This window comes from Symphodus melops (assembly GCF_947650265.1).
Source record: "Symphodus melops genome assembly, chromosome: 2".
NCBI classification, from domain to species: Eukaryota; Metazoa; Chordata; class Actinopteri; order Labriformes; family Labridae; genus Symphodus; species Symphodus melops.
In genome coordinates, this window is record NC_136692.1 from 26,744,813 (window position 1) to 26,763,422 (window position 18,610).

The following is an 18,610-nucleotide window of genomic DNA, read 5'->3' on the forward strand; positions in this document are numbered from 1 at the left end:
GCGTCGTCTGCAGAGTCAGCGGTACAGTGAGTGAGAGAGAGAGAGAGTGACACATAGATTCAAGCCACTGTGCAACAAGCGATAAACGTTTATTGATTTTACCATGGCCTACAATAATAGATCCCATGTTTCACACATATTTATGACGTCAGGTTGTGTATTCACTGAGCTCTCGTGGCCGTGCCTCGCACGTGTTCATGTTCATGTCTCTTATCAAGCTCATCCATCAGATCACACAGGCTGTCCACCAGGTCTTCAATCAGAGAATAGACCTGCCAGATAGACAAACGAATAAACGTGAATGTGAGTGCGCGCAGAATAAACTGATCAAAAATTGCAATTGGTGATCAAGCGTTGGGGGAACCAGGACTATCATAAACTCTTGTTCAATACATAAATCCAATTTATTTGGACTTTTTCTTTTCCTTTCTTTTTTTCTCTTTCTGTGCTGCAATCACTAACTGTATTTGAAACAGGTAAAACTTCCCTTTATATTTCCTCATAAATAATCTCATTCAATCATTTCATTACATCAGTACTTTCTACTATAAACAATGAACGTGATTAATAGAGAACATGCAAACTCCACACAGGGGCTCCTGTCCGACACCCCTCAGGTAAAATGTCGTACAAGGATTTTTGTCTGGTGCGAGACTTCTATTGATGTATTGAAGTAAGCTGTGAGGTTAAAAGCAGGAGAGTTGTCTGATAAAACAAACTGAAGCAGCTGTTATAAGACATGAGTAAAAGATTGACCTTTCTGTGCAGGAGTCGAGTGTACATTTCTGTCATCTTTTCACTCAGCTCATCCTCCTCAGGAGGCCACTGAATGTCGCTCTCTATCTGGCCGTCAGTCGATAAAGCTGACTCCTTCTCTTGTTTTCCTCTGGAGCGTTTCGCTGTCGCTTCATCCCTCCTTCTCCCCTTCTTCTTGCTGTCCTGCAAACACGAAGGACGGATTGAAGACAAATCAGCAAAACCTGTTTGTGTGAATTACAGCAGAGTGATCAAATTATCTTCTGCATTGTTTGGTCCTCTCCCAGAATCCTCCCTTATTTAATGTCCTCCTTTATTTGCCACGTAATGACTGTTTGAGCTAACGTATAGCTGTTGTGTGTGTGTGTGTGTGTGTGTGTGTGTGTGTGTGTGTGTGTGTGTGTACAACAGATGGCTTGAATGGGTAAAGGTGCTATTAATTCACACCCTGGGCACACTATTTGAGAGCAGGTGCACATTTTCACACAGTGTTCTGTTACCATGGCACCCTGTGAGTAATAGGCTGTACCTTACTCATGACTTGAGCGTCACACACAGGAAAACATCACTCAGCAAAATACAAAGACAGAAAATACTCAAATACTCAGAGTCACAGAGCAGGGCTGCGTCTCTCAAGGCTACTTCAGCTGTCCTTTTTTTTTTCCCTTTGTTGACTGACGATGGAGATGTGAACCAGCAGGGAGACACAACAGGTCCAGAGTCACAGTCGAGACTGTTGTGGATGTGTTGACAAACTGAGCCAACAGGACGCAGCATCGCGTCTATTTTTAACCAAACCAGTCCCTGATATTTCAAGATCCTAAACTCTGATTTCAGACGAGGATAATGCTTCGTATAATGAGCACAGGTGGGAGCAAGAAAACACTGATTAGCATACTATCCTATGAATGGTTATTGTTTGTTATCTTGCCCTGGCAGCAACACTGCAAACAAAAAGAAAAGACTGGTTTCTTTTGTATTCTACTGCGAAGCTACTCTGATGAAACTCTACATTTAGGTGTTTAGCTTTCCTTTCATTTAATGAGAATTCTGACTGGCTGCTCTGCAAACTAGTGTAGAAAATAATAGTGCATGTAAATGAAAAAGTCCATAGTAACCAAAGAAACCGTGTGTTTATTTGCAGACGTATAAATGATGAAATGACAGCATGTTGTGAGTCGAGTTACTGACTCATCGTTGACTCAGCTGGAAGTCTCCCGTAGTGCCATGTGTCATGTCATACAGATATGATGCCTTATTCATGATCACAATTACACTAATCCTAGAAGTGACAAAACACAGCATCGTCTTCCTCTGTGTAGAGCAGTGAGTCAGCCTCACAAACACCTTTTCCCTCACCTCCACTAGCTTTTCAGTCGATGCAGACTTGGACTCTCCTTTGTTGTCGTCTTTAAATCTGGACCTCATCCCACTCCTCTCCTCTTTGGCAGCTCCTGATACGCAGCGTAAATATAAAATATACTGACAAAACTTTGACTGAGTGAAACTCTGTAAATCTGACCAGCACCTGAGATCAGGGATTCGCTCTGTGGAAGAAGCAGGTTTTGGAGACACCTGGCCTCGTCGTCCATCACGTCCAGCAGTTTCCTCCACAGCTGCAGCCTGCAGGGGGCAGCACACACCGCACAAACGTGTCATGTCTCAAGTGCAGGTGTGCTGCGTGGGTTTGTGTATGACAGAGGAGAGATATTGCATGAGTCATGTGTGACTGTGTCTCACCCTGCAGCAGCTGCTGTTGGCTGTTTGTGTTTGTGGACTGAGGGCTCAGAGAGCTGCAGACGCAGTGAGTTGAGCCGGCTCAGGTTCTTTTCCCGAGCGGATTCCTGATCAGACATGAGCACAGCCTACAGCAGAGGAACAGATGAATATAAACCTTTTAATGAATCATTGCAGTGTTATGTCTGCACCTAATGATTTAAGGCACAATAAAATACAAAGATTTCAAGGCAGCAGTGGTTCAATCAATGTCCCCAGAAAAGACAATGTGTTAAGAGTTCAAGGCTTAGTGAGAGGTTACTGCACTCTTTAATAATTATGTTTAAAATGTGTACGGGGGTTTAGTCCATACACATTTGAAATACATGTACTGTAAATAATGCAACATCATAAAACATAAGTCCAAGTGATAAGACTAATACAACTAAAAAACGAGGAAACAACCTGAGAAGACTGAACATTGGTCTAAACTGTAATGTTGTGTACATTCAACTATTTCTATTTAAAGGTGGCACAACACAAAACAGTTGTTGGACTTATGCTTGAACACAGAGTCCTGACTGTTCACGAGTCCAGCTGGTTGTGTCGATGTAGGAGCTCAATAAAATATGTATGTTTTCTGAGTAGGCTGCATTGTTGTGTTCAGTTGTCTTACTGACTATAATGTTAGCATCAGCCTACAGGGGGCTGTCACCCTTCACCACCATGATGCTGGATGCCTGTTACTTTTATATCTTCATGACACGTTTTAAATTAAAGAAAGAGGATTGAGTGTTTTGCAGAAAAGAATGTTCTTTTCTTTATTGAGAGTTAAGACCCTGTAATAACATATTTTTCCTCTTTAGTGAGCAGAAGTGAAACCCGTCTACCATCCTTAAAAAGGCTGCTTTTAGCCACGATTCCACCATGCGGTCCTGCTCAGTTCTGTACTGTACGCTACACATTTATTGGTGTTTCCACTGTCAAAAGTTAGCTCATACTTTTTGGGTACATTTCTGTTGGGGTGCCAAATAAACACTGGATTTAGATGCACTACAGTCACTTGATTGGTTGAAAGAATACCTTTCCACGTGACAGCAAAGGACAAGCACAAAACATGATTAATGTAATGATAAATTTGAAGGCTGAGTTTTCCGACTCAGCGCGAGGCACTGCTTCATGGGCGACCTCGGAGATGCAGTAGGGATCATTGATCTTTGTTCACTGTGTTGTGTTCTTCTTTGTTGGATTCCTCTGTGGTCTGGTCTTTTTTAAATGGACTGAGTAAAGGTCTTTTAGATTCTCTTTGTTCAAACAGTGCTCATCTTAAACTCCCCTCACCTTACGTCAGCTTTCCGTATATGATGTTATTTCTCCCTGTAACACCACATAATGTCCGTACCTGTCGGAGTGAATCCACAGACAGATCCCACGTGTGTTCTGGATTCACTTCTTGCCACAGTTTCTTCAAGTCCTCCACTGTGTCGTCAAGGAACTGCAACTACAACCATGAAGGACATTTCTCTCAGGAGCACAAACGTGACAGCAAACTCGTGTGGACGGTAACAACCGTGAGGCTACAGGGTGGTATTATCCTTCTCTAACAACCATGATTCATGTAATAACTGTGAGTCTCTGCTTCTTTGAAGTTATACAATGGGAAAGGCCAAGAGAGCTGTAATCACTTCATATTTGTTGTTGACATGTGAGGCTTTGTAAGGAGAAATCCTCCTTGTATCCATACTGCAGGATCGTGACACGTTCTCTATTTACAAAGAAATGTCATGACCACCCCGATAAACCCAGGAAATGTTGTGTGTCGTTTTCGTTGCCGTGGCAACATAACTTCTTTTGTACGCTGTATGGTTTCGGTTATTAACAGTGATGGTCTACCTTAGTTGATGAGCTATCTTGAATTATGACGAGCAGCAAGAAAAACTCAGCTTTGGAGGGACAGCAGTGACAGATTGATTATTTTCTTTCCAACCACAACTACAAAACTACGACAAAGACAACCGTCTCATACATGACTAGACAGTAATTTATAGAGAGTCAGATGTCTTAACTGCACTAAAAAATAAAAATTAAAATGTATGAATGAATCATCCTCTGTGCAGATAGCGTGCATATAAAACACGTTGTCTTACTACTGAGTGTGAAATGCTTGAAGGAGAGGACTCGGCCTTTAAGGGGGTTACCTTGGGGTTTTTCACTAAAAATCGTTGCTCTTCAGTGACGTAGAGTTCTGCAGGCGAGCCGGGTCTCTCCTGGCTCCTGACCCCCTGTAGCATCTCATACACAATCGACCGACACATTTTCACCGTCACTGTCTTTTCCAGCTTCGTCTGCTCTCAAAACACACACGAGAAACACCGTCAAATAAGAAGACAGGAGACGGATTCTGAGAACATTTGGAGCTAAAGTTTCCAGGCGTTCGGTGTCTCATTAACGACGTTACTCATTTTATCGTACAGCACCTCTAGGAAGCGCCTCTGGTCTGCCGTTGTGTCCTGGTACAGAGCCAGCCCTCTCAGTGTGACCTGCATGGAGGCTCCACCCAGCAGCACTGGGTGGGTGTTAAGCTGCCACAGTTCGGTTTTGATGCCTGGCTCCATCAACTTAAAGACAAACTCCACCCGCTTGGTGCCACCTGGAAGGATAACACCTAGGGCGGGAGAGAGGCAATGCGGAAAGCAGAGATACGGGTTCAGTTCAGAAAGATGTGCTGACACAGGAGCAAACAGTGTGTGACGTAAAGCTGGATCAGCAGGTGATGTTGGTTGTGTGTACCAGAGGAGCAGTTGAAGTAGAAATGTGTGCGCTTTGTTTGGGATCTCAGGTTCGGGAAGCTGTGTGGCACGGGAAGCTGCTGCCAGCTGTAGAAGATGGCCGTGCTGCCCTCATTGTGTAGATCCAGATGAGAGGAGGCCGTTTCTCCAGTCAGAGTCTCAAACATTATGGTGGCACTGATTCCTACTTCTCCCTGATCAATGAGTCCCTTTGGAAGTGAGAAGGAGCGAAGCACAGGTCAAAGGCTCAAAGGTAGAAAAGCAAGATAACAATGACATGTTGTTAGTTAATTAAAGTGTCAATGTGCTTTCACACATGAACAAAACTCCTGAAAATTTCCCAAAATGTTTTTGGTGGTGTCAACAGTCAAATTTGTCCCTCTTTATTTCATCCAACATGTTTCCTGCCTTCCCATCTGTAAATGATTCACATAAAGTCGTGCTGAGCCGTGACAACGCAGCACGAACAAAACTGCTTCATTATGTTTTCTGTTCACCAATATGTATCTACGACACTCTTTGATTGATACAGTCACTACGTTGAACTACATGAAGCATTGATATAAAGGCACTTTACCTTATAGTAATCATCATGTACCACATTCACCTCTTTGATATTCTAAATATAAACGTTCCCTTAGATCCCCGTCTCTTAAAGTCAGAGAGTTTGGTTCCCTGTGCCTTTATAGATCTGGAGGAAACATGCATGCTAGCGTTAACTTTCTTCTTTTTTTTTCAGCTGATAGATGACTTTTATTGACACTTTTTCAGAAATCGGTCACAAATTGAGCATTTTAAGAAGAAACTGAACTCCTTGAAGGGCTGCCTTTTAAAAAGCTGCAACAAAAAAAAAGTATTTTCAATTATTGCACTTCATGTTTGAAGGGAACTGACAAAGAAGACACCTAATGAAACTCTTGTGACTTTATAGTGATGGAGCGAGCAACAGCTTTGGGAATGTAAGCCACACTGCATTTATGAAGACAACAATAAAACAAGTTTATCAGAAAACAGGGGGATTATGAAATAAAGGCATGTCGTTCTGTACCTGCTTTTTGTTTCCAGTCCAGCAAGCAAGCTGACCACAGACCCTTAAAGCAGGGACGAGGAGGTTATCTGAGTGAACATCGATGTACTGTGCCAGTGGGTCCCTGTGGAGGAAGCAGCAGTAAGCACTCAGTTATTAACTTCGACAATGACAGAGTCGTTTTGTCATTAGCTTCCCACAGCCTGAGTCAGACTGAGCCCGCCTCCACTCAAAGACCACATGGTCTATCCAGACAAGACCAAGACATCAAGGGAACGAAATCGAGTCAAGACCAAGACAAGACAAAGCCCACAAAAATCACTGAAAAATCTTAAACTTGTGTGCAGGGGGGCGTCACTCACCTGGCCTCAAGATAAAAACCAAACTACAAATGAAATGAAGTTATTTGTTGTCCTAGAAATGGGTGTTTTCCTTCTAGTCACAGGAGTGACTTGGTGGTCTTGACCGGTATTGACCAGTCCTAGACAGAGACATGACTGAATAAAAACAATTTTGATTTCAAGTCTGAGACGAGGCCGAGAACTTCAAAAAGTGATCTCAAGACCAAGACCGATTTAAAGTACAACACTACGTTGAGGGACAGTTCAATGCAAAGCAATTATCAAAAGAAACTGAACCTCACTTTGGATAAAAAGTGTCTGCTAAGTGAACTGTAGAAATGTAGAAATACATCAAAGCAGGCTTTCTTGAGTCCAGCATTGTGTTAATATTCAGAATAGAATAGACTGTGTGAAGGACTGACTTTCACATATTCAGTCCCAAAAAAAAAAAGACTTTGGTCTGGAAGTTTGGGAAATGTTTGAGCAGTTAGTAAATCAGAGTAAAGATCTTTGTTTTCTCACTCCTCCTTCATCTTCTTGGTCTCTTCTTCCTCCTTCTCCAATGACGGGCTACGGCACACTGTGACATGAGTAAACGGCTTGCACGAGCCAATCACCTCCAGGCCACTGATGTCCTGCATGGAAGGTTCAGGAAAAACAACAAGGGTGTTATATTTATGCCCTTCAACAGGCTGTTCCCTGTCATGACAGTCACAGCCAGAGTCCCTTTCAGACCAAATGTAGAGCCAGAGAGGACAGTGGTAGGTGTGTAATTAAACCTTCGACGGGACAGGACGTGGTGTTTCGTAGCACACTGTCCAGTTTTCAACAGCTAAACTCAAGCTTCCTCAGGCCACACTGTCCTTAAACCTCTTCCAACTATAATGTTTGAAAGCCTCCTCGTTCAGAGCATCATGTTACTTACAGCCCACTCAGCTTATACTGAGGCACACTGATAATTAGAGAAAAAGATCACGACCACACTCAGGCATACTTGATTTAAATTGGCACTAAGATTGATGATAACTGTCATGATTTACCTGTTTAGTTTGTCTTGTTTCTTTTTGAGGATTTATTTCCTAATCTGTCTCCCTGTCTCTCTTGTTTCCCTCTGTCTGCACATCCCTACTTTAGTCTGTCATGTTTTCTCCTCGTCGTGTTTTTCTATATCCTGTGTGTTGTGACTGTTACGTTCCTGAGTTCTGTACGTCTATAGTGTTTCCTGTTTTATTTTGTAGTTTTGTCTCAAGTGTGTCTTGTCTTACTTCCTCCTTTTGTCTGGGTTCCCTCCTTTATGATTTCCCTCATCGCCTTCACCTGTGTCTGATTAGCCCATGTCTGTTTAGTGGCAGTGTGCCGTCTCTCAGTTCACGCGTCTTTAAATCGACGTTCAGTAATACGTTTCCTCGAGGCTGCTTGTGGATTCTTGTTTGACTTCTTAAAATGAATGTTGGACTTCAAAGAGAAAGTTTTAGTTTTTGCCTTCTGCTATTTTTTATTTAAATAAATGGTTTAGTTGTTGTTATCTGAACTTCGCTCCTCCTCTTTTTCTTTTACCACACATGACAATAACCATTGTGGAGTCTGGAGGGGGTTAGCCTAGTTTAGCATTAAGACTGTAAAGTAAACTACACAGCCACCTTTGTAATCGTTTGCATTCATAAATATACAAATATTATGTAATTAAAAAAGGTTTAAACAAATAAAATCTTTTTCTTGACACATATATGTCACATATGTAACGCAACCACAGACAAGTTAGCTGCTGACAGGACACTCTGTCTCTGTCTCTGACCATGTGTCATTACATACTTCAGACAGCAAGTCAACCCAGCCTCACATCAGCCTGACAGAACACACTGCTACCATCTCATCTCATGTCAGGTCACTGTTTGTGTGTCTCTTTTTTTAGAATACTCTGATTCCTCCTGTCATGCACCATTTAGGACTTCAAAGACACTAAGACACACTCTTACAGCCTTTAAATGATTATAATGTCAGACATCAAGCATCCTGTTTATTATGATGACCCGCTCTGTCTTATGTGGATTGATTTTCATGTGTTATAAAATGATTTTAAAAAAAAGAGAAAGAGGGAAGAACAGAGTGACAGACGGACGCAGAGTGAGAGCAGAGGGCAAAAAAGCACTTTGAATAAACGTTTTCATGAATCATCACCTGTTACTTATTGTGTTAATAGGATGAAATGGGAACTGGCTGTGCAGAGGAGCACTGTTTACCTTCTGTCATTGTGTCATTGAGATGCACAGAGAGCAGTAAGGCAGACTCTGTTACCCCAACAGTGTTACGCTACGATTGGACGCGATGGAGATTTCATAACTGTACCTTCTCTGTGTTAAAGGTCCAACGAGGAGGGTATGAAACAAGCTGAACTTTATACTGATGCCTCTATGTGAACATTAAATATCGACCAGTTTGATATAGTTATCTTTGCCTCCGCCAGTGTCAAACAAGAACATTGAAAGCAAACGTCCAAACAGCCTTTATTTCTATTTTCCAATAAAAAGCTAGAAAACACAACCAACACAAGTCCAGGCAAGATGAGCCAAGAGATACGATGTTCAGATTTCCTCACAGACTCCTTAATATGCAGATGAGATGTGATTATTGGTGTCCAGATAATAAAATAAAACATCATACTAATTGCCAAACATTATAGTTTTTTGGAGAAACGTGAGCATGCACGTGTGTCGCATGTACACGTTTATGCTAATTTACCTCCCCTTTGCCGCGCATGTACACGTGCTTGTCCGCCTCGTCTGTGTTGGTTGAACAGAAAACTCAGAACAGGATGATCACAGGCTGTTTGAGCAGAGACAGAGTGTCCTGAGGGTGTGAGCAGCTTCGGTGGGTTGTGTGCCTGGACAACCAGCGCGCCAATAATGATGTTGTTATGTGTTGAAATAAAACATGTGCGATCTAGATCTGCACTGTGCAGAAGACAAGAGGCTCTTGTGTATCGTTATAAATAACCGAGAATAAGGTGTGACTGAAGTTGTTGTGAACAAGAGCAATGTGAATGCAGCGCACATGTAGAAATCGTATTGCATTAGAAGTTGAGATGTTTTCAACTCGTGATGTCAAACATGGAAGCATGTTGGAGTACATCATTAAAAGGGTCCAACATCACTCATGTAACCAAAATGGAAACCTGCTGCTGTCACGTTGTCATCGAAACAAGTAATGAGCCTAGAAATGCAAACAGGCTATAACTTTCATAAGAAACCTGTTGTGTTGTATAAAGTCCATGATGCAGTACAATGATCATTGAGGTGTATCGAGTGGATGATCCTCAAACTTCATTGTACAGTAAGTGGCGATTCTAATTCCTATTTTTTTTGCAATTTATCAGCCAAATCGTTTCCCAGATGGGAATCTCACTGAATTGGCTTGTTAGTATACTTTGAAAGGCAGAAGCTTATTTAAAGGTAAAAAGGGCTACAGCCTCCTTCAAGTGACTTTTTCAAACCATGACTGAAACTAATACCACAGGAGATATATTCACATAGTATGGAGGTCAGTAAAGTGCAATTTTAGGCTTGAATAAAGTATGTTTATATTCATGTTGATTAGTAGATCATCAACATGACGATACAAGTCTTAAGAGATGGACGGCTGCCATCTAAAACATTTAACTTTCACAAAAGAATATGAAAAGTTTAGGGGTGTCGCAGTTTTGCAGCAGCAACATTTCATTATGCATATGAAGTGAGAGTTACACGAGAGATACGAATTCTGTGCCGGTATTAGCACATTTTCATATTTTCCCCCAGTATACCCCTTTTTTTCAGATCAAAAAAAATTCTTTGGGGTTCTATTATCAATTTGCATCAGATTGCACCAAACGGGCTGCACGATGGTGCAGTGGTTAGGGCTGTTTCCTCGCAGAGAGATGCTTCTCTCTGGATTCTCCGTCTCCCTCCCACGGTGCAAAGACATGCTCGTTAGGTTAATTGGTGACTCTACAGTTCCCGTAGGTGTGAATGTGAGTGTGGCTGGTTGTCTGTCTCTATGTTTTAGCCCTGTTGATTGACGAGCCCAGGGTGCACCCAGGATCTCGACCAATGACAGCAGGGATCAGCTCCAGATATACAAAAATGGATGGAAGAATCAAACTGTACCAAACAGTAATGAATTGAGATCTTAATTGGATTGTCCTTTTCTACCTCGTGAACTGTTTGTAATGCTTCGCCCGTCTGCTGAAGCTGATGATACTTTTCTACACGTGCTGAAAATAATGTTGAGGATAATGTAAAGCACACAGTGAGAATTATCTGCTAGATAATCTAGCATTAAATGATAATCATTTTCTTTAACCCCAATCATTCTATTATGAACTATATGACCTGTGAGAAAAGTTTTATTTTTGACCTAATCCAAACAACATGTCCGCCAACACTGATGTCTGTTTTATTAACGCCTCTGTGACGACAGTCTGTCATGTGTGACACACAAAAACAGAGTGGTGGGACAAAGTCGTCCCGTCTCTCAGATATGACAGTGGACATGTGTCCCATTGGAGCAACATTAGGTAGATTAGCGCGGTCTTAATGCTCTGCTTTTAAATTTCCACTGAACCAAAGTAGTTTTTGGTAAGATCATTTTTTTTACCGGCTTTTTGATATCCATCTCCTTTAGAACCTCTCCGAGCTCCTGGTACTGTTGCTGCAAGTATGCACTCTGGTCCCAGGTTCGAGAGGCCAGACGCAGAGTTTCACACATTATTCCTACAGGATAAACACAAACAGAGATAATCGAGTCACTGTCGTTTCAGAGCAGTTTCTGGTAGAGAGCGGATAAAACAAGTGCTGTCGTGAAATACAAAACGTAACTCTGTAATTCATCTTCTGTCATTAGCTTGTTTGAAGAAGCTTTGGGGTTGCTCTTCATGCAAAGTGCTGACAGTTTAAACCTGTTTTTCTATTTTTATACAGGTACATCACTAAGTCTCAGATGACTGCTCAATCAGTCAGTGAGGTTAAAGATGTACCTGATTCCTGGCGTATGCTGCTTGGCTGCCCGACATGTGTGACAGCTTCCTGTCTGCCCTGCTCTGTCTGAGTCAGAGTGGATGTGATGCCACTCATCTCGTCTCCATAGCGTTGGGGCAGACTCCAAAACTCACTGCCCACATGATAACCCTAAAACATGGAGACAAAACATCACAAGAAGAGAGAAGCCACAGAGAAAACCAATCTAGAGTCTGACAGGTGGCAGAGAAAGTGTTTCATACGTATCCAGAGCGGACGAGCGGCAGGACATGGTTTAAAAGTTCCCTCTGCTCCTGAGTTTCTCTGAAATGGTTCGCTTGGTTCATCAGTAAGAATTCCACCGGCCTGTCCAGACGGTCTTGACAGAGAAGAGCCGAAGATTCATGAAAAGGAAGACAGAGTCGAGACAAAAATGAATCCTTCAAGTCAAAGAGCAATAGGCTGCTCAATGATTTGATAAAAATAAAAAATAACATTTAAATGACATGTTGGAGGTTTTTTTTTGTCATGATGATTCGTGAAATCATTTCTTTAATTTTTCATGTTCATTTAAATACTGGTATGGGAGTTTTTGCGCTCTGTAATCAGCTCACCAGATAAGAAGTCCTGCTGCTGTCTGCGCTGCCTCATGTGTGTTTGCCAGTGCTGCAGAGCGTTCCTCTGAATGCTTCTGAAAGCTGAAGGGGTCACACTATCTTTCCTCACAGCGTCAGAGTGAGGCCGGCCACAAGCCTCAGAGGCTGCATCTCTCTGACACTCTGCTATAGTCTTCACCCACTGAATGTAAGAGGAAGCACACACACACACACACACACACACACAGTTATATCATTATTTCTTTGAACATATTTGCCCAAATGAAGGACTATCCTGGCGACTACTTCTTTGATAAGACTTCTTGTTGTTGTTTGTTTTTAACATCTATTAGATAAGATCAAATTTCTGAATCTTTAAGTGAAGTTGTCAAATTCAAATTCAGTAAATTCATCATTTGATCCTTCCCATCGACTTTCACAGCCGAGGATATCTCAGCTCTGTGTACAGTGTCAGCTGTTGGCATATTGAATTGACCTCTGGGGACAATGAATTGAACATTTTAAAGAAATACAGATGTGTGATGTGTGTCAGTGTTGCCCAGCAGATCCTGGTGGTCCGACTGTTTTTACCTTCAATGAGTCACAGGGAGCTAAAAGACAGAAGCTCCTGGGCTGCGTACCTTCTTCCTGTTTTTCAGGAACATATTCACACACTCTCGTCAGAACCAACGGCTGCCCAGTTGGTTCATGACTCTGCTGCATTGATGACTACGGTACTATGGATGACTCAGCAATATATGCAGCTGCTCCATCAAAAGGTGAACTAAACAACATTCTACAAGACGAGTTACAATGAGTGTGAGAATGGATAATAAATAATCAATCAATTCTCAGTGTTGATAAAACAAAGTCTGTTGTGTTTGGATTAAGGTATCTAAATAACTAACACTGACAGTGAATGTAAATAATAAAGCTATTGAACAAGTACAAGAGATCCAACCTTTGGGTATAACCTTGGATCACAAACTTTCTTGGTCTTAACAAATTGATAACATTATGTGTGAGTGGTAAAGGAGATGTCAATAGACAGGTTCTAAATGCTCTGCTTCTGTCACAGCCCGATTATTATTTTTACACAAGCGTTGTCGTTCATTTTATTCACGCCGTGCTGCTATTTATTCTTAATTTCAATCCACAAACTATTACAACACAAACTGCATCCAGGCTTTTCGTGGAAACCTGCCTTTATTTGTCAAAGCGTGCAGCGACAGCAGGCTGGTAAAAGGGACTGGGCCGATAATGTGGATGGCTTTTTATTTGATGTTTTACTGTAAATATATATATTCCATCTGATCTCACCTCCATCTCCCCTTTGGCCTCCAAATAAGTCCTGAAATCCTCCAAACTACCCAGGATGCTGTGTGGAAGAACCATCCCTTGGTGATCCAGCTGAAGGCCTTCAAGTCCAGAAAGAGAAGGAAACAAGTGAGAGCCTTTTACTAATGGGATGAAACCCTCCTTTCTTATGGAATTCTGTATTGCTTGAAACAGCAATTAGCCGACAAAATGTTTGAACTCGATTTCCTTTGACGTCCTCAAATGGTTTTAAATTTGAAGAACTAATGAATGAGACACACTAAAGTATCTAAACAATGACTGAGAGATACTAGAGGCACAGTGAGGTTAGCTCAGATTAAACAGCATTACAGGATCTTCTGTTTGTCAGTCTCACAGACACGTTGAATTCAGCTCTGCTTCCCTCGTACCTTCATCCTAAGAGTTCAGAGACCTTCTCACTTTTTTAATGCCTGTTCCAAAGGTCAGAACTGAACTAGGGAAAAGGAGTTCAGGTTTCCTTGTTACCTTTCATTGGAATATAATTCTAGAAAGACCTGACGCTTCCAGAGCTGCTCACACTGGGTGCTTTTCACCTGATATTTAAGAACGTACCTTTGGTTTGAGATTTTCTGCCTAATACATATTTTAATGTGGTTTCTGTTTGACTCTTGTCTTTTAACACATTCAGTTCTCTCATGTTTAGCTGCTTAGCCCATGTCTGTCAGAAGTGTTGTAAATTGTGCTGCTGTCTGTCGTTACCAGGACAAGAGAAGAAGTTCAAAGTTTATGCTTCAATAAAACAGTTGTGCCCACTTCATTCAGAGTATGATGAATATATCTTTCTGAGGATGTAAAAATAGTGTGAACAAAATCAAAACATAAAAACTATTGAGGCAGCGTAACCATGTCTGTGTTGTGAGGGAAAGACATTCGCTCTTAATAAAGGAAATATTTTGAAAGGCTCCTGTTCTGAATGTTAACGGCTGTGAAAAAGCTGACCTGTGTAGTTAAGAGGACGGGGCTCTGGGTCCAGGTTTCCTTGTTGAGCCCCTGAAACAGATTTTCTTGCTCCATCATCTGGCAGCGTCTCAACCACACAGGCCATGAGCGAGGATTTTCGGTGTCCCTCGGGTGGCTTTGGGATGTGAAGCTGCAGAAACAATGCAGTAACACGTACAACAATAACTGCTCATGTGAGTCCTACAGACCGCCAAGTCATTTACATTATATCTTGAGTAATGTAATTCCTCACATGAAGTGAATTCTGTGGCAGGAGTACTTTGTTAGCGTCTCGTGGGTGAGTGGTCAGAGCGTGGAGGTCAGACTTGTTGGGTCGATCATCACCCAGGATGTTCAGCTCCTCTGTAGTTTTGGGCGTCTTGCTTTCTGGAGGAGAGAAAAGGAACAGTGTGCGCTGTCTGTTATTTCCATGCTCCCAGATTTTCATTATTAATGACAATCATTAATGTATAAGTTGATAATTGTGTTGTAAGTAAGTGCTCTAACAATTGTGATACCATGAAATATTGATTACAAAGAAACACTAACATAGTTAAACATTTCTGTTTATATTGTAACTTTAAGCCACACAAAATACTTTTACACTTTGAAGCGTTGGTTATTACTTTCTTGACACAGATTTCCAGAAAAGTGCTTTGTTCTTGTGTTTCCCTGACGGAAAAACAGATGCTGCAATGTTTTCATGTCTTTTTAATTCAAGCTAACCAAAGCCAATGACACTGGCCCAATCTCTGGACGAGACTTTTTGTACTCCTCGCTTCTGATGATCCACACAGACGGATTACTGCTCTACTCTGAACAAATGCAATACAGCAAAAAAACATCTTTAGGCACTTGCACAATACAACTTTTCCCCTTTAGAGTGGATTTTGTTCCCCCTTTTATTTCTTGGATAACTTTTAGTTGTTTTGTTATTAAACTGCACCTGTGAGCAACTATGTGTTTTTGTGGTATTCAGTGCCTGCTGTGGATAAAGTTTTATGTCTTACATCTTTGCTGAGGTACATATGAAAGTATTTATAGGCTATATTTAAAGAAAATGTAATCTTTTAGCATTCCCTCTTATCGCTCACTGTGAATCTTCACTGTAGAAAATAACTGTTTTGTTTCTTTACCCTGTTTTAACTCCTCTGACATCCACCAGCAGAACTTACACCCATCAATTATTACTAGGCTAAAATCTTGTCAATGAATTGGTGTCTGGTTTTCTTTTGTACATCAATAAACATTTCAGTTTGTAGCCAGATAAAAACTCACCACAGGAGCATTAAAAGTAGCCATGTTGTCATTAACTAGCCTACAACATTACATTGATAAACGTCGATGAAGCTCGATCACTACTTTAATTGACTAATTAAAGGCCCGTTTTGAAGAACAGTATGCTCAGTGTTTAAATAGAGCTAACTCAGTTAGGAGAGAGGAAGGCAGGGAACAAGGAAGAGGACACAGCATGGCTGTTAGCTCACCTGGCTGAATTAGAGGTTTTAGCTTGTTGTTCTGTGTTTCAACGCCACGGCTCACGTAGTCCATCTGCCCATAAATAAACTCTCACTGGCAACTTCTGCAGCGATAACAAACGATGCTAACAAAGCTAGCGCTGCTAAGTCTTCCTCCTCTCATGGTAACCATGGCAACGGACGCTACACTAAACGACGGAGCGATAAAGTCTGCCTGCCCTGTAGTCTCTTTCTCTCTGTATTTAGTGTTAAAACCTTAAAACACAGCTCAACAAACCGTCAGGAGTGCAACTTATTTCAACAACACTCAATTTAAACCAAATGAAAAGAAAAGAAGAGGAATGTGTATCATGATGAAGCCTACAAATAGGAAGAAAGCTATTGGGAAGTGTAGGTTTATTATTATTATTATTATTATGATGATGATGATTATTATTATTATTACTATTATTATTATGATGATGATGATGATGATGATGATGATGATGATTATTATTATTATTATTTCATGCCTAATATTAACAACAGCAACAACAAACGCCTAAAATGATATTATTATTATTATTATTATTTATTTTTTTTATCTAATAGCATAAGAATCATGCAATTCAAGTAGGTCTACGGCGCTTCAGAAAATTGTAAGAAAAGAAAGTAATGTTGCCACTTTTCCCTTTATAGGAGAACACAACGAAAAGTCCTGCCAATCAGCGTGACGCAGATGAACACGGGGGTTTGGGATGGCCTATATATACAAGTGATAGCAGCCACTGCACCAAAGGCAAAGTATAGCCTGACGTTAACGTCACATATTTTTTTCCGCTTCTTTCGCGGAACCACGGCTCGAAGCTGTTTCACGACTATGGACAGGAGCAGCATGTCCGCTGGCGCACAGATCGCCTCCATCCCTGTTACGCACCAGCTCAAACGCTCCACCACAGATGCTTCCCAGTTTCGTGGGAACATGGACGGACAGTGTGCTGGGTCCTCGAAAGTCTTACTCGCTTATAAAAACGCGTCGCAGCACCTGAGTTCATCGGGAATAAAAGCAGGCTTGGGGATACTTAAAGTGGCCACGTCTCAGTGGAAACAGGACAAAAAGACGCGTTCAGGGTCATCCATAAGGCAGCTGTCCTCTCCCAGCATCAGCCATCCCTGCAAGAGATCCCCGCTGGATCAGCTTGCAGCTCTGGTTCTTCACGGTCAAACCCGACAGCGACAGATTGGCCAGGAGCAACAAGACCCGCTTTGCTCCACCAAGCCGCAGAACTGTAAGCGCATCGTGGTTCTTGGTGCGCCGCGGGTCGGAAAGACGTCTATCCTGAGAAGATACCTTCGGGATGGATTTGTGGAGGACTACAACCCTACCTCGGAGGATTTCCTCAGAAAGCTATTTCGTATCCGCGGAGAAACCTACCAAATCGACATTCTTGACGCGTCCAGAGAAAGGGATTTCCCAGCCAAACGGCGGCTGTCCATCCTCACTGGTGCGTATTTTCTCTTTCATTTCTTAAAACTCTAAATTCATGTTGGTAGTTTGTCTGTACCAGAGGAGCCCTGCAGGTGTTTGGTGCATGTGTAAAGGCTTTATTAAATGATATGCGTAAAAAGCAAACTCCAAAGATGAAAATATCTGATTTGTTCGCTTTTTTTATTTTTGCAGGAGACATTTTTCTTCTTGTGTTCAGTCTGGATGACCGGAGTTCTTTCGAAGAGGTGTGTGACCTGCGAACGGAGATTCTGGCTGCTAAATCTAAGCTCGCCAAATCGTCTGTGCCCGATCAGTGCGCAAAGCCTGAGGTTCCCCTGGTGATCTGCGCCAACAAGGTGGATCTCCTGGAGTCTGAGAGGGGAATATCTAGAGCAGAGGTGCTCCAAGTTCTCGGTGATGACTGCGCCTATTTCGAAACATCTGCTAAGGACAGTACAAATCTTGAGAAAGTCTTCGAGACGTTGGCAAAGAGAGGGGGACTTCCGACTGAAACCGGCCCGTCTCAGCATCGTAAAGTTTCCCTCCGATCATACCAGGCGATGCGCACAGGCCGTGTGCCCGGGAAAAGAGGGAACCAGACTCTGGGGCGCGATGATGCGTGCGGCATGCTGTACCCACTGGCTCGGCGGCCGAGTTTTAGCACTGATCTCCGACAAGTTATTGGGCCTCATACGGAGAGAAAGTCCGGCAGAGCACTGGAAAAATGTCAAATTCAGTGAAAGACAATAAAAGTATGACGAGAAGGGCAGCAGGGCGAATAAACAATGAATAAAACAATGATTTAATGAGAACGCTTTGCATTATGCTTGTCTTAACTATATGCACTTTCGATGTCAAAATAAAATATTTTTTAATAGCATCATATCTTGCTTTTTAATACAACAAGCTTTATCTATCTACCTGTCTATCTGTCTATCTATCTATCTATCTATCTATCTATCTATCTATCTATCTATCTATCTATCTATCTATCTATCTATCTATCTATCTATCTATCTATCTATCTATCTATCTATCTATCTATCTGTCTGTCTGTCTGTCTGTCTGTCTGTTTGTGCAACACAGCCATGAAGGAGAATGTGGGAGGATGTTGAGTCAGGATCTTGACTTTTGCATTATTGCATAATAT

General features: G+C 41.8%; 2 protein-coding genes across 2 annotated transcripts; one reads left to right on the forward strand and one right to left on the reverse strand.

The window, feature by feature from the left end:
* Window positions 1–58: 58 nt before the first annotated feature.
* On the reverse strand, window positions 59–16,194 carry mycbpap (mycbp associated protein). The gene is made up of 19 exons (XM_079337037.1): window positions 16,002–16,194; window positions 14,768–14,901; window positions 14,515–14,665; window positions 13,537–13,634; window positions 12,235–12,418; window positions 11,884–11,999; window positions 11,641–11,791; window positions 11,262–11,377; window positions 7,152–7,264; window positions 6,310–6,412; window positions 5,263–5,470; window positions 4,950–5,137; window positions 4,671–4,817; window positions 3,875–3,973; window positions 2,497–2,621; window positions 2,285–2,379; window positions 2,116–2,210; window positions 757–939; window positions 59–272 (listed from the first exon to the last, which is right to left on the reverse strand). Exons 1-19 carry the CDS (start codon window positions 16,063–16,065, stop codon window positions 162–164), a joined length of 2,481 nt encoding a protein of 826 aa, XP_079193163.1. The 5' UTR covers window positions 16,066–16,194; the 3' UTR covers window positions 59–161.
* A 43-nt stretch (window positions 16,195–16,237) lies between these two features.
* rasd2b (RASD family member 2b) lies at window positions 16,238–18,334 on the forward strand. The gene is made up of 3 exons (XM_079337039.1): window positions 16,238–16,382; window positions 16,671–17,476; window positions 17,653–18,334. The coding sequence occupies exons 2-3, from the start codon at window positions 16,711–16,713 to the stop codon at window positions 18,198–18,200; spliced, it is 1,314 nt and encodes a 437-aa protein (XP_079193165.1). The 5' UTR covers window positions 16,238–16,382; window positions 16,671–16,710; the 3' UTR covers window positions 18,201–18,334.
* The last annotated feature ends 276 nt before the right edge of the window (window positions 18,335–18,610 follow it).

Bases quoted from the DNA above. Each gene is read 5' to 3' on its own strand.
- mycbpap (XM_079337037.1), bottom strand. From the start codon at position 16,065: ATGGACTACGTGAGCCGTGGCGTTGAAACACAGAACAACAAGCTAAAA. The intron at 3,974-4,670 runs GTAACCCCCTTA...TCATGGTTGTAG, and splicing joins TTTTAGTGAAAAACCCCAAG to TTGCAGTTCCTTGACGACAC. The intron at 2,211-2,284 runs GTGCTGGTCAGA...GCTGCGTATCAG, and splicing joins GAGCGAATCCCTGATCTCAG to GAGCTGCCAAAGAGGAGAGG.
- rasd2b (XM_079337039.1), top strand. From the start codon at position 16,711: ATGAACACGGGGGTTTGGGATGGCCTATATATACAAGTGATAGCAGCC. The intron at 17,477-17,652 runs GTGCGTATTTTC...TTATTTTTGCAG, and splicing joins GCGGCTGTCCATCCTCACTG to GAGACATTTTTCTTCTTGTG.